The sequence below is a fragment of the Blennius ocellaris genome, assembly GCF_963422515.1.
Source record: "Blennius ocellaris genome assembly, chromosome: 18".
NCBI lineage: Eukaryota > Metazoa > Chordata > Actinopteri > Blenniiformes > Blenniidae > Blennius > Blennius ocellaris.
In genome coordinates, this window is record NC_137667.1 from 8,543,424 (window position 1) to 8,559,890 (window position 16,467).

The window sequence follows — 16,467 nt, forward strand, 5'->3', positions numbered from 1 at the left end:
TAAACTAAGTTTTTCTTATTGGAGTAGTTTGAAATAAATGCATTGTAATGTTTCACATCAGAGATCATTGACATGAACTGAATTCTGAGATTTAAAAAAAAAAAAAAAAAAAGGATGCACCGATACCGATACAAGTATTAGATATCGGGCCCGATACTACCTGTATTAGCGCGAGGAAAAAGTTCCATGATATGACTGGATGAGTACTACGTGACATTATGTGTCAGCAATGTCTTCTGCGGATACACGAGAGAGCACAAACGATGCCAACGGTTTGGAGTTTCTTTGATAGTAATGAGAATCATAAATGATAAATGACTATAAACTATGTTCTGCCAAATTATCTAGAGATGGAATGAAAGGCTTTATGGTATTTGTTAAGTATTGGTACTCGGTGTCAGCAAGTAGCTGAAGTTTAGTACTTGTAGTTGTAGTCGTCCTTTAAAAATTAGTATTGTGCCTCCTTAGAGATAAAGTAACTCTTTAGTACTCTCTCTTTAGTATTTATGATGTCCCCAATGCACATAATGCAGTTTTGCAAACATATAAAAAAGCAGATCCGAAAACAAATGTAATGAAATCCCATCAATCCATGTTTTAATAAAACAATAATCAAACAAACATGGAATTATGAACTTTACCCTGCAGTGTCTCTGTCATCCTCAATCGGAAACACAAAGAGTCGTAACACTGACATTCGCCTGATGAGAATCGTTCCTGGAATCACATCCTAAACTGTGCGCACAAGTTTCCAATACCTTTCCTTTTCAGGTCACAGCGGGAGAAACACAATGGCACTGCCTTATTCCAGAGACAGCCGCCAGTTCAGCACGGAGCTTCACGTTGCACGTCTCGCTCTATCAGCTTGTCTTTGCATTGGCATAGAAAAAAAGATTTAATTGGAGCAAAGACTGAGAACATTGCTTTTTAGACCATGTAGCAAGAGTAAACCCCAGCATGTGTTATTGCTCGGTGTCATGGCGGCTCTGAGGTTGTCCAAACACTCTTTAACAGTCATCAGCGAACTGTTGTGTTGCACCGGGTGATATTTTTCAAGATGAACGTGATGTTTATTTAAAATCCTGCTGCAGGGAGCATGAGACTACTTAATGTATATAGGCCAGAGAAGAAGTCTTTAGGTAAAAAAAAAAAAAAAGAGGCTCTGGAAAATGTGTACTGATTGAAAACAAAGTTGTTTTTATTTCTTATAATGGTGTGGGGGGGGGGGGGGGGGGGGGGGGGGGGTTGAAGATGCATACATCTTTGCATGTAACACTGTTAAAGTTGTTGAAGTGAATTATGCATGCATTCAAGAAAAATCTACTTAAGAAACAAAATGTTCCCACAAATTCACAGGCAGACATGTTTGAAAGATGGTCATTGAAACACACCCAGACCAGTTGGGTTTTGGGAAATAGCCTTGAGTTGAGTCTATCTGCAATTATTTCTCTCCACTTTAACTGAATCAAAAAGCTTGAATCCAACAGCTGCTGATGCATCCTGGGAAATAAAAGTCTCGATTGAAAGCACTCAAATTTGCTGGCAAATAAACAAATAAGCAAAAACTGTTACGCCGCATAGTACTTTCAATTACCAATATATTAAAGAGTCTCGTAAAAATCTTACAAATTCTGTGTTTTCTGGTGGCATGGTAAAGCAGTGGTCAGCAATGATGCCACACAGCAAGGGAGATATATCAGTTTACACACATGTGGATGAGCACTCAGTGAGACAATACACTGTCGGAGTTTGTCTCCTTCTTGTGGAATTTGCATGTTGTCGCACCGTTTTCTCTACGGGCAATTCTTAGTAGCGAGTTAACTTTCAATTACATGTTCTTGGAAACCAAAGTACACAAAAAATCAAATCTACTCATGCACAGTAAGAACATGCAAAGTAACGAAGAAAATATACTGAACCAGGGACAATCATATTTCCAACTTGTGACTTTCCACCTACTTGTTTGATAATGTACATATTGAATAATACAAATGTAAAAGGTTTTGCTTGAATCTCACATTTCTACTGGATGTATTATTAGGATATTAATCAAGTGGCTCCGGCATATACATAAAAAATGTACGTTTCCCCGAGAGGAGAGAGGTAAAAGAGTATTTGTACTCCATAACTGTCTTTTATTAAAATGTATTCATGAAATGTACGATGAAGATAAATAATGTAAAAGTTACACAATTAAAGTTGAATTGCAAGACGTTCTGTAAAATTGCTTTTTTTATTATTTACATTCTTACTCATAACTATGATACAAATCAAATCCTGATGATAAATCTGCTGTCTCCATGGTGATGGATTATTACAATAACAACAAATAATGGTGATTTCATTGTGCAAGTAAACTTCAAACAGGAATTACAAGCTCTGAAAAAAGTATTGTGTCACAATAACATTTTATTTTCACTTTTGTTCTCCATTACAATAAACAATTTAATGATTTCTTTCACATAACTATCTTTACATGAGGTTTAAAGTATATTTATACTCTTGATGAGAATGTGTAGGAAGCTTCCAGTGAAGGAGGTGGAGATGTCACTACTGTGTACTATTTTATTTGGTTAAAGTCCAGCCCGCCCCCGCTGGATGATGGACTCTAATAAATACAACATCATGTTGTGTTTAGTGAGTCAGGGCAAGCGTTCAACTTTCCATTGAGGCAGCGGAGCATAAAGCAGACGCACAATAGGTAAACATTGGCTGGTCATGTGAACGCGGCAGAAGCAGCAATGAGAGTCACTTCCATCAACTTTCTCAGACGAGCTGGGCCACCAGCGGGCTCCCTCTGCCAATAATAGCTGAGTGTTTCAACATGTTTCTGTGCAGACTCCGTTTGTTTCAGTGTGAAGGCCTGAATCTGACCACTGGTGCTCAACTGTTGCCATTAACCCTTCATTTGACCACTTAGTTATTATCCTTATTCTTCATGTTGCTAATAACTGTAAATGTATGGCAATACTTGAACTTGTAAATATGAAAGAAATAAAATTATGATATTTTTGCCAAATAATAAAAGCAGTCTCTCTTGTGTATACAATCTTTTTTCATCAAGCTATAAAGGTTTAAAATCTCGAGAATCTTTGGGAATTATCATAAAATCTGGTCACTATTATGTTCTTAATACAACTTAAATATTTACAAAAGAGTTATAATAGTGTTGTGGGTTTTGTTGACGGGGGTTTAGCTTTAGAACTACTGAAACCTTCTTTTATGGGTTTAACTTTAATATTTCAATGAGTGTCGAAGAAAGAAATGTAACTTTGATAAGTTAGTGTTTGAGAGTCCTTCAAAACCCACTAAAAACCTTTGAAATGGAAAATCTGTTTATTTTTTTCTGTAGTTTTTTCCAAAGTTAATCTACAGAGTAAAATGGTTAGCTTCCCTTGTGCCTCGCAATATTCTCCTTGTTTGAGAAAAACAAAAACAAAAGAATAAAACACCTCAAGAAAAACTGTCATGATTCAAAATGAAGGCCATCACCTTCATATGATCAGTATTTTGATGTTAACAACGGCTTCATGTTGATGTCAGAGCTTCTCCTGTGGTTTAGAGGTAATTTTATTAACAAGTAAAACTATTAACAAAAAAAAAGGACTTCTTTCTTTAACTAAATGAAATGTTATAAAATGTACAACTACTGTTATTCTAATAGCAGGAATTAAGCAGCTTAACCATCAGGATTAACAGAGATCGGGACTAAATGTGTCAAGTTTTGCTATTTATTTCCATTCAAAATAGTAAATCTTGACTTGCAAACATTGCTGATCCCTCTTAAATTCATCCCCTTCTGCAGCTTCAGTCTGAGTAAATGTTGCTATCAGCAGCTTTTATCCTTTCACTTTCATTGTATCTCTGATTCCTCCTTATAGAGGTTAAAACAAAAATGAGGAACAAACGTTTGTCTTCAAATGTAGGGAGGAAAAGTAAATCCTCCACTAAAGCACATACACCCAAAAAATAAATACATTAAGAACAGTAACTAAGGTCAAATACTTTGTTAGTTGTCACCTCTGTGAATTGGAACACTGAATTGCGACAGATAACAGTGATGTGACACAGCTGCATATAAACCACATGTGACCGAGCAACTCCATCACCAATTACTGTGGGAGCACATTAACACACACACACACACGCACACACGCACGCACTCACGCACGCACACACACACACACGCACACACACATGCACGCACGCACGCACGCACACACACACACTGCTGGTTCGCTCACATGGCTTTCACTGCTGATTTGGACGGGTTGGTCGACTGCCAACTGTGCTCATTTTCACATCTTTCAGTAGTTCAACATTTCCTCATCAATCAGCGTGTGCATGCGTGCGTGTGTGAAAAGGTGTTTTGTACTGTGATTTGCATATTATCAGATTAAAAGTACATTCCTTTTCTATGTATTTGGAAATAATACAACTCTGTTGTTGAGTTAAGTGAATATTGTTGCAGTACTTGAATTGTACTTGATCACATATTTTGTCTTGCATGTCATCTGATTTGATTATATTTTACTGATTGTATTTGTATTGCAGTGTAAATAACAACTATATGATTAGGTTTACAGTAGAAAATATATATGATTGAAGCACATTATGCAGATATAAAAATATAAAAATGTTACACAATGCTCAAAATATATTTATCTGATAAAAAGACACATCAAAGTGCTGATAAAAATGTCTGATTTAGTCCAATCAAATCTACTCGGTAGAAATTAATGGTTTTGAAAATATTAAAGTGATCATATTTGGAAACTTTTGCTTTTCCCTGCTTCTTTCAAACTAAATTTACATTAACAACAGTCACATAATAAAAATACATCAAACCGTTATGCTGAACGCTGTGGTAGAAGCAGCTGCAGGTGTGTTGTCTTACCCTGTCCGATTTACTTCCTGATGATTGATATATTACGCTTAAAAATTATGTTAAATTATGAAAAATCATGCATAAGATAGGTATCTTACAAACAAAACAAATGTAATTTTTCAATCATTTACCCAAGTGGTGCAACAAATTGAAGCTAAACAGCATTATCAGTAGCATGTGGCTAAACTACAGAAACTTCATAGTAATCCAGGGAGAGATGTGCCCAGCTGAGTTGCTTTTTATGTTGGAAATTGTTGAATATGTGTAATTTACCGCAGTAAAATGCTTTTCAACATATGAGTTGATGACATGTAGCAAATGACAAAAGTTTTCAAATATCCTTCGATTATAACGTCAAATGGTTAGTCTGTTTGAATGGATAGAGACAAGTTTACTTTAGTGGTAGTTGAACTGCTTGTACAGTGTTTATAAATGCTTTGGGTTAAATGTATGTACTTAGTTACACTTGCATAATAAACCTTGATTGTGGACTAAAACTCATAACTGAAGGCATCATTTGTCGCGAACAAACAGAATATATCGACGCTCATCAAACCGTTGGAGTGAAGAGTAATGCCAACCCACCAGTGGGGCTTTTAAAAAGCCTGCTGTGGTTTCGGATATAAACAAAATGAACAGCCAGTGTCTGGGAATTTGGCCAGTTGGTCGCGTCCACCAGAGAATAATGAGAGGACAGACGTCACATCCACGTCTCTGTGGAGGAAAAAAAAGTTTGCTGCTGTGCAGGCCAGCACTCAACGCTAAAACCCGATGTGATCAGAGACAATTAGCACTCGCCACAATGAGAGTACAGACTATTTTAAATCACTAATGCAGCGTTCAGCCTCACAGAGAGTGAGTCCAGGGGATTCACGGAGGAGACATCTTTCTTCTGATGGAATTTTTATGAGCATTTCATCAGAACATTAAACATGTAGGGCAATATTGAATTAATAAACCACACCTGTCTACAACTCTTAATGACTCTGAAGGAGGTCACACATCATGCACAGGTAAGCTATTGTGATGATATCTCTTTGTTGTGGCTCAAATTTGTTTTTGCAGAAGACACAGAAGATACAGTTCACACACAAGCTTAAGAATATTCAGCTTCTTCTTAGTGTTCACAGTAAAAACACCAAAGAAGGTTGAAAGTGTTCATAGTTGACTTTGTGTCCGTTTGAACCGTTCCAAGCCAGAGACGTTTTGAAACGTCCGGCGCCGCAATAACTTACTAAGTTCTAGTATCTTTAAATCCCCTCTGAAGAGCTTCAACCTACATAAACACTTATGTGTGAGCATGTTCCTCCTCCAGCCTGTGTTTTGACACCTTCTCCTGGGGGCCTCCTCTTCACCTCCCCAGATGACTGTGTCCCACTCACCTCCTTCCACCTGCCTTGTTTTGAATTGTGAAACCTTCCTGTAGCCCTACAGACAAACAACTGGGCAAAATCAAACCAATACGTTCTCCTAGATGCCTCAAGATGCACATTTCACTCCTGTCTACTGTTGTTTGGCGGGTTTGTTGTCCTGTGCTCCCCCTCTGCCCCTGATTGTAGTTGTGCATCCTTTTCCTTCTCGTCCTCTGTGTATTTGCACTTACCCCTGTGTTGGTGTCTGTTTAATCTCATTTATTGATCATCATTATTCAGTTCCTGTTCAAGCCCTCTCTGGGTTTCTAACATTTAATTACCGGTAGTTTTGCCAAAAAAACAACATTTTTCTTTAATTTCAGAAAAACTTCGGTTTCCTGGATTATTCTCATTTATCACTTTTAGGCTTTTTTTGTTTTTTTTAATCCATTGTTGAATCAAACTGCTTCTCAATAAGTTTCTTTGTGTTGCTAATGACATTTAATCCAAGAGTGTTTACATGATATATTCGGTAGCAGAGTCTTAATGTAGAGATGTAGGCTGGGTTATGTGTGGCAAGGATGTTGTGGTTTGGGCCCCATTTATGCAAGAACCTGGAGGAGTTACAGATACCTTATCCTCTAATTCGCTAACACGGCCACTGCTCTGCAGCCAGCCCGGGATCACTTCTCCCTCAATTTAATTAAACTGTAAACTGAAACTGTCCTGGTTGATCATGGTATCTCTATGGATTCAGCAAACTCTACAATGTATTTTCTATGAATTTTTAGATAATCTTTTTTTTCCCCTCCCTCTGCTAACCCCTAAAGCTTGACTGAAGATTGACAAGAAACATTTAATAAAACCCTATCCTATTTAAATCCATTCTTTATCTCCACTTGATATCAGCTCTTCCTTCTTCTTCCCATGAGGCAATTGACTCCCGAAATACATTATTTTATCACTGTTTATTTTGCTACGTGCAATACGAACCTATAAGCGGAAAAGAGTGGCCTTCGAGTGAAAATTCAGATTTTCCAATAACTGAAGTAGAGATAAAGCTAAAATATAAAGACTGGTGCAATGCAGCAAATTGAAAAGACAAAGAAAATGTGTTATAGAATTTGGGCGTAGATAGATGGGCTATACAAAAATAATTGGATAAAGTAAAAAAGGCATTTTAAAGAAAGATTTTTTTTATAGTGATTTAAGAGACACCTTTAAGTATAATTGTGTCACTCCCAAAATTTCACAGTTTCCCATCCATCCATCCATCCATCCATCCATCCATCCATCCATCCATCCATCCATAAACATAAATTGTATTTTTGAAAAATAACTCAAAAATGTTTGTCAAGTTCACATGTAGCTTTAATGAATCTGCAGCCTTTTTTCAATAATACATGGCACGAAGATAAATCATGAAGTTTGGATTGTTACTGTGTTTAAATTATGTCATCCTGTTGTTCCTCTGCAGAGGTTTTTTTTGGCATTCAAGGGGGAAATTAACACCACAGGTGGCTTCAGCTTCTAAGTTTTGCACATCAGTCAATGGGAATGTGCCCGGATTGATAACTTGATGGCTGTGAGTCAAGCACTGAAAAAGCTCCAAAAGACATCATTGTTAGATCTTTCTTTATCAGAAAACACTCATAAAAAAAAACCCAAAACATTTAGATCCTCTCAACGACTGATGTAAAGGAAATCCACAGATGAGATGGTGGATTTTCAGTCATCTCTGTTTGTACCACCTTTTTGTGTGTTTTCAATAGACACTCTGTCCACTCTCCTCTGAGAGGAGCTGAAGTAAACGTCTCCATCCATCTGATAATGACAGGTGCCCGTGTGGAATAGCTGGTGAGAGGTATATTCTTTTATGCACTCAGCCACTCACTGCACCAACCCCTTCAGCTGACAGAGTAATGATGAAACTAATGTAAGTAATTATCATTAATAATTCAGGATGTGCTCACATATGTAATTACGCAACAGCTGATAATGGACTCACACCTGACTCCAGATCAAACGACAACGCCAGCGATGGAAATAGAAAAGCCATCAGATATTTGAATGATACCAGTTGGCATATAGGAATGTCAGGCTCGCTGACCCAGGGACGATTTGTTGAGTTCGCCTGGTCTTTCTCAGCTGGGGCCTACGCCGCATTCATACACTAACATGTTTGCACACTTATTAGCCGCCCCGTGAATCAACAGCTGATGGACCAGCGGTGACAGAGCAGCCAGAACGGAGCTGGAAGGGTCCAAGCACTCTGGTCCGAGACATTTTCCAATGTGTTGGAGGAGTATTGCCTGCAAACATAAAGGGAGATTGTCCTCGGGGGTTTCAGTGTTACCACGCATCACATGTCGTGCATGCATTTCCATTCAGTTTCTCCCCTCTATCGGAACAATGACCTAACGTCTGAATCAACAAGAGGCAAACAGCCAAGTTATTTTTGTGCAAAAACTGTTTAACAAGACGTGATTCACAAGGATAAAATCCAAGTATAGCGTGATTCTTTGAAGCAATGCTCCTCTAACTATAACCATATGGTGACTTGAAAGAGTCATATTCCAGAATAAGGTGTGTTTATGAGCCAGAAGGGAAGATGAATGACTTCAGTGATCAGATATTAGACAAACAGACTAAATACATTATTGTTCAAGAGATTCTCCAGGACTTTTTGGAAAAGAGGAAAGCAACATTCGAGCTTAATATAAAGGAGTTGAATAACAATCATATTACACATTTTCTCAGTCATTGAACATGCATCTTTTGAGATATTTGCCTAAGAAGTTCTGTTTAATTTGCATATAAATACAGAACAGTATTACATCTTTTATGTCTGATTCGTCATTCATTGTTATCATAAACCACATAAAAGCACCTATTTTCCTCCGTGGATAGAGAAATCTGTTCACCACGAGGCTTGTGGATTATCCAGATTTACTGAACCATGCTGTTGAATTTTCCTTCCCTTTAAAAGATTGTGCAATATTTAAGTCTCCTCTGGAAATGAAGTGTACATACAGACTGGTGTTAGAGTTTGATCAGAAACCTTATCACTGTATTATGCTAATCATGAAAACAACCAACAGTCATTAGATGTGAATGTCAAATTCAATGAAAAGCCTGAGAGGTATTTCATAACGATGACGTTAGTTCTACATTGCACTTTCATCAGTCTGTGGACTTGTTAGTTAAGGCAAATCAGAGAAACATATCATTAGAGTTTTTCGAGGTTAATATTGCTTTCCCTTCACATGTCTGTCTTCAATCTGCCCCCCCACCGGCACTGGCACTGCACATTGGTTCTAGACATGAATTGTAAAAGTGTATGATCGGTCAAAATGATGTTATGATGCTTTCAGATATTTTTAGGTCGACCCAGATGGGTTTCGGGATCAGGTGTGCTGCAGCCGGGGCGGAGTGAACATGTCTGTAGCAACCAATAATGTGACGTTGGCCAAAAAAATATTCTTTATGACCATTTTATTTTAGCCAGGCTTGGTGCTTCTCCAATCGGTGCAGAATGAGATTCGAGCAGCTGCACCAGGTCATACCTTGCATGCTCCGTTAGTCTGAGCAAAAAATAAAAAATAAAACTCCAATAGCACGAGGAGCGATACTATGCTGTCTGATGGGCAAGCAACATTTTGTAGCCTGTATGATTCCCACATTGTGATGCTCGACCAGCTGATTGAGATCAAAGCGGCTACAGTAGCCGTGACTTCAAACAGCACTAACTACAATGTATCTGATGCACAGACGTGAAGGACCCCTCAGTTAGGATGTATGTTTTTCTTCTGTGCTTTTAAGCAATCTTAATCCAAACTCCATCCAATCCTTATTCGTCCAACTGAGGGTAAGGGTGGATGGAGCTGATCCCGACTGAATACATGTCGCTGCTCCATTATCCATTCAGAACAATACTCACACGCACTCATATTCATACTTAATGGTAATTTTAGAGTCACCAAGTATTCAACCAATGAATGCCAAATGCATGATTTTCGGATGTGGGAGAAAGGTTCCTCGGCCTGGACTTAAACCAGAGAGTCACAATGGGTTGAAGTAACAGTGGCTGGAAACCAGGGTAAATTGAGAAAATCCACACAAAGGGAGAACATGCAAACTCCACTTGTAGGGCTTTTCCACCAGAAAGAACCAGGTGTGAGTTCTTAAATGAGCTTGAAGGCCGTCGAACCATTTTGGACTGCCGAGCTTCGTGCCTCAAGACGAGAGGCCGAACCACTACACCACCCCGCAGCCCCAATCTGTCTTCAAACATCTGAAGGTAATGATTAATTCCGAGTGCTGCTGATGGTGATAAATTGTGCAAACATTTGGTGTTTTCACATTAAATAAAAAGTCATCATGGTGTTGATACATGTGTGCTTTTACAGAAAGTCAACATGACTCTGCCAGCTCGTGTGTGTTTTAATTATAACCAGAGGAGCAGCAATGAAACAGGTGCTAAATGTTGTGTAACCAAACTGTGTTTTCTCTCATAACTTTGCAGGTATGAGGCATAATAACCAGAGGCTAACTTATGTCCACATGAAGAAAGGAATCTCAGCAGACGAGTGGTTGTGTCCAACTGTATTTGTGTCTTCAGACTTTTCTTCTTTTCTGTTTTGGATGAACTCACCATCCAGTCCAGTCAACACGAGCACTCCACTCATATGAATTTATGACTTTGTTCAAGGTTGCACAGGCTTCCACTTCTACAACTATCGTTTAGTTTATATGAGACATAAAACTAGGCAGGTGGGAGAAGGTGGGCTTCTTTTGTGCTTACTTTTGTAAAAGAAAATTTTTTTTGTTGTAAGTTGTTTGTCAGGAAGAAGAAAAAAATAACACTACCAGGACAAACTTCTTTTTTGTGTATGTAATTAAGTGATGCACACCATACAAACACCATGAAGGACTTGTTATCGTGAAACTTTTTACTCTTATTTTGGTGTTGTCCCACAGGATCAGCAGTGCCCACCTCTGAGCTGCACACACTGATCTCTGCATGTAACATTTGCATTCAAACAAGCATCCTGACCCGAATCCATACTTGGATCAGCCGTTTTTGCTTTTCCATCTTTGGGTCACTCGTGTTATATCCTGACGACTGCCGATTGGAAAGAGCTTCAGTTGTGGAGATGATCTGGCTCAGTCATTTCGTCTGGGCATCAAAATCTGCCCCTTGTCAAATTGTCAAATGCGCCTTATTTTTCTTTCTTCATGCACATCAGTGTCCACTTGAGGGTAAATATATCTCAACCACAATCTGGTGCCACAATAAAAAGACAAACAGTGTAATTGACTTCACCTGTCAGTGGTCATAAACATATGGCTCATTGAATTACATCTTCCCGACCCTTTGATTTAACCTCTATTAACATACTGCGATACAATATTGCTTTTTCAACAACGGCTACTGCACTAGATTTTAGGCTGTGTTTTTAAAAACCTAGGACACAACCATCTGCTCATGAAGCTCATCACAACTTATTCGCATGTCTTTAATCACACCTTCTCATTGGACTTCCAACACGCAGGCATGCACACACACACACACACACACACACACACACACACGCACACAGGATATGAGTCATGTCTTAGTCCTGGAGCAGAGTTTCCATGTTGTACATTTGCCTTCTACGAACTGTTGGCGACCTTGGACTGGAGCACTTTCACACACTCACTGACAAGACGTTCACTCCCCCCGGAGGTGGGTGAGGGCAGAGGAAAGAGGACTTTCCTTCAGTTGGCCCCTGAGCTCTTGACTCTCATCACATCCAGCTCCCAAACGTGCAGAGAAGCTTCCCGGTAGCTTTCCACTATGAGGGCTCGCTCTCACTCAAACTTGATTTACTTCACTCATGTGATGGATCTCAGTGCACTTCAACCTTTTTCCCTACACACACAGTTGTAAATGGACACCCAGCCCTCTGCGTCCCCATTCCTCTGTGGAAAGTGATGAGTGAGTACTGATTGTGGCTTCTCTTCCGTTCTTCTCTTATGCTAAATAATTAGTAGAGCATGCCAGGGGCGGCTCCAGTCATGTGTCGCCTGTTCTTCACTGCCGCCTGCTCAGCTGAGGTACTGGAACACGAGTATCTATTTATTCATTGCTTTCCAGGATATGATTTATTTTCATTAAATAAACAGTCTGTATGTCATACAGAATATGAATTTCAAAGCATTCAGGCTGACTCACTTCCTCTTTTTTTCTTGCTCAGCTGAGCCGCCTGGTCCTTTGGGGTCTATAATCAGACCTTGTTTCTAAAACCACTGTAATTAAAATTTCAAAGAATATGTCAGGAAATAACGCTCTCATGTATTTTTCTTATATTTGAGCTTCACAAATGAGTTGTTTTCTGAAGCTCGCGGTGTTGATGACACTGCTACAAGTCATGGCTGCGGGATATTGTGTGCAGCGTACAGTATCTACTGTGTTCATCTTGTATGCCAGAGGTCCAGTGGAACAGTGAGGCTCTGGTGTTGTCATTAATACTTGATGACAGGCTGAAACGCCAATCACTGTGTTTGTAGCAGCCTGCAGGCTCACAATTACAGAATGCGGTTACAGACACCCAGGGTTGGGTTTAGTGTGCAATTAGCGGCCTGCATCTGATAGGGTTACAAGCCACAGGTCACCACTAACAACTGCCCCGGTCACTAAATACAGCAGGAAGACTCCAACTGGGGGGGGGGGGGGGGGGGGGGGGATAAGCATGGCTTCTCCAAAACAACACAATTCAGCAAGTGAGCTTGAAAATCAATGTAAATAAAATCCCTTGTCTGAACTTTCCCAACGATTTTGGTTCTGAAGCCCCTTTACCACTTTATCAGGGCTGCAGCCGCCCGACAGTGGGTGTAGGCAGGGTAAATGCAAGACACTCACATTCACAGATGATTTGGAGTCGGAAATTTACTTCAAACGCATATTTTCAGACTGTGCAAGGAATCAAAGACAGAAATTCCCAAAACATGGACTTGAACCAAAGATATTACCACTTTGAAGACAGCATACTAACCACTGCACCCCCATGTGGACCTTATCTGATTTTTCTATGGCTGATTTGATATTTTTAGAATGAGAGAGAAAACATTCACACATGCAAAGACGGAACAGACTAAATGAGTTCAATCTGAGAGCCAACCTTCACTAAATGCTGCAATAATGGAGTTAATACCGCTCAGCTCCACAGTCGTGCAGGATGTCTGGGAAGCTGTTTGGTAAAATTGTAGCACATTTAATGTGCCTATGTCGTTTGCTTGGGCTAACAGTGACAGATGTTGAATTCTTTTAATAACTTTTCTAACTTGACAAGCAATCTGCATGTTTTTCTTTTCTTCTAGTATATATTAGTTTAATAAAAACTCTCTTTTCATTTTGCTTTTGGTGCTAGCCAACTTCAGATAGTGCAATTGCATCTGTGTCTGTGTGCCCTTTGATGGGGAGTATATTGTGTTTATTAAGTTTTTAAGAGATTTTTTTGACTGAAAAATGAATGCTGTGGTCAAAATCCTGAAACATGAGGGATGAGAGTGAAATGAAAAATGAACTGAAATCCAATGTAAAGCTCCATCATTCATTCAATATGTGGGCTGCACAGGAGTGGAGAGGTTCGCAACCTCACCTCACTATGAGATTTTCCCTTGTATGTTCAGGCTTGGGGTTCTTTATGTGCGGAGTTTGGATGTTCTACCGAAGCTTGCATGTTTTGTTTTGTGTTTTTTGTGGGGTTTTTTGCTTGGGACAATAAAACATGTATTTAAGTCTAATCGATTACTCTCATGCCAGTTCTTTCCACAGCTTATACTAGAAATTTCCACAAATACTGGAAATACATTAGATTAAAACCTTTAAATCTTTGTAACTCTCACGTAGTAAATGCAAATGTGGATCCACAGTTTTAGTGAGGGTGTTAATGTTGAGTCAGATGACTGATGAGTGAAGCTGAAGCCTCTGAAGAGGAGCTTGCAGCCTGGTGGTGTTGGAGGGGGATCCACAGCATTAATAATGAGCACGAGCAGAGAGGAGGCTAATGGATGTGTCATAACTTAACTCTCCCGAAGCATCGAGTTTAATAACAAACCTTCAGTTAAGAGCAACAGAGTCTCACGTGTAGGGACTGGCGTGTCCTGAGGAGTTTCTCGCTTGGCTGCTGCTAATATGACTTTGAACTGACATGATCCAGAGCTTCGGTTTGACAAAGAGCTTCAATAGGAAATATTTCCACTCTTAAGGCTGTCTGATTTGTGTTCAGGCCAAATCTATACAATAAATGACACACTGCTTGAATACTTTTCAATTATGAGCGACGGCTTTTGTTAAAGAAAAAAATATGTGCATGATATATGTATGTAGAGCTTTATGGAGTGAATGTATCTTTCAGACTCAACTCATTTTACCTGAAACTATTTTTTTTAAAAACTTTTTTAAAGACTGCATTTAATTGTATTGTCATTATTAGGGGTTCAGTTCAATTCAACTGTACAACATATATATTTTCAAAGCACTTCTTGTTTTTTAGATAAACAAGAAAATATAATTAGATTATATTCTGGTGGGTGTAAATATAAAGGAGGATATTTGTTTCTTAACAGAATTGGTAACAAAAATGCAGGTAGAATATTAATTGAAATTACTGAGTAACAATCTCTGATTTGAATTTTTTTTATTATTGAACATTGCCATATTATTAACTTCCATATTTCTTTACACTAGCAGACTGTAAATTATTATTTTCAAAATATGGTGAGTTCCTCTTTGCTACTTTATTTACAAATATGTTGACACTGGAGGATTGAGTCATATAATGTTTTGACATCAGGCTGCTGAAATCCTTTACAGACAAAATCCTTCAAATTCAGATGTATTTTTTAAGTTAAATTGAGAAAAATTGGGAATTTTGGTCCACTTTTATATTTTTTGCACATTTGAATCTATGGAAATATACATATAAGTTAATATCCTTAATGTTATTGCATGTATTTGATCAGTTTCTGAGTACTTTTTTGTGCCCTATAAAGTGATAAAAGCAACTGAAAACAAACACATCTCGGAAGTGATACCTAATTATGATTATAAAAGTCAATTGTTTTTCAAGTGAAGCACCTAAAACCACAAATTTACAATATTTGTTACTGGTTCCATTCACATCTGAATACCACCAATACATCAAAATGACATGGATGTGGACAAGCTGCATGGCTTTAACCTTCACTATGAGATTACCACTCCATAATAATACTGCAAAGTAATAAAAAATTAAAAAATTAAAAAAGCATAGCTGTGGGGTTTTTAATGGTTTACACAGATATAGGTTTTTTTTAATCAAATCTGAGCTATATACTCAAAATAGCATTTTCATGATTAAATGCGAGAAGTGTGTCAGGAATTGTAATTTGGAGCAATTCTAGATATTTGTAATGCACCTGTTGCAGGTTGTTATAGAAAGATGATTTGAGGTCGTTTCATGCAAACACATTCTGTTTAGGTTTTTGTTTTTTTTTGCAGCGAGGAGCAAGATCAGAGCTGCTGTGAAGGGAATATTTCAGAACATCACTTATTTTTACAGTCTCCAGTTGAGAATCGGGATCCAGACACTTGTTACTCTTGCTCTGATTTCACTTCAGTGGCTCCAACTTTTCTGCCTGCATCAAAATGAAAGCTGGTCTCTTCTTACCTATGGTGGTGATCACAGTGATGGCGAAGTAGAAGGAGCCGGCGAATTGCCACTGCACCCCGGCATTGTGCGGCTTGAGCTGCAGGACCACCCGCTCCAGGTCGTTGAAGCCCTCCTCGGACAGGTTGAAGGTCCGGAGAAGCTCCTCTTTGCGCAGGTCCAGCTCCTTCCGCTGGCTCGTCTCCATCTGGGACTCCAGCGCGTCGAAGATCGCGGCTCCGACGATCAAGTAGGTGAAGGTGCAGATGATGAGGGCGAGGGTCCTCACGTTCTGCCTCTTCATGGTGGCTGCGGCGCGGTGCGTTGCGGTGCGCGGCGGTGCGTTGTGGTGCGCGGCGCTGCGGGCTAGGGGCGCGGGCGGAGTGCGAGTGCGGGTCTGGAGGACGGGGAGCTGGGCTGGCTCATGGCTGTGCTGCTCTGACGGAGCAGAGGAGCTCTCTGATCACTTTATCAGAAGAGGAGCTGTTCATTCAGCACCACCACACCCACCCGGTGCAGGGGTCCTCCCCCTCCACTCACTAAAACCTCC

General features: G+C 39.3%; 1 protein-coding gene across 1 annotated transcript in view; it reads right to left on the reverse strand.

Moving 5' to 3' along the window:
- kcnk3a (potassium channel, subfamily K, member 3a) overlaps positions 1-16,221 on the reverse strand; it is a gene marked incomplete at both ends in the record, with an annotated part of 41,455 nt that extends 25,234 nt beyond the window's left edge. Inside the window, one exon of the mRNA XM_080514586.1 lies at positions 15,939-16,221. Within this exon, the coding sequence (XP_080370712.1) occupies positions 15,939-16,221 (283 nt within the window). The remainder of the gene's footprint in view (positions 1-15,938) is intronic.
- Positions 16,222-16,467: the final 246 nt, after the last annotated feature.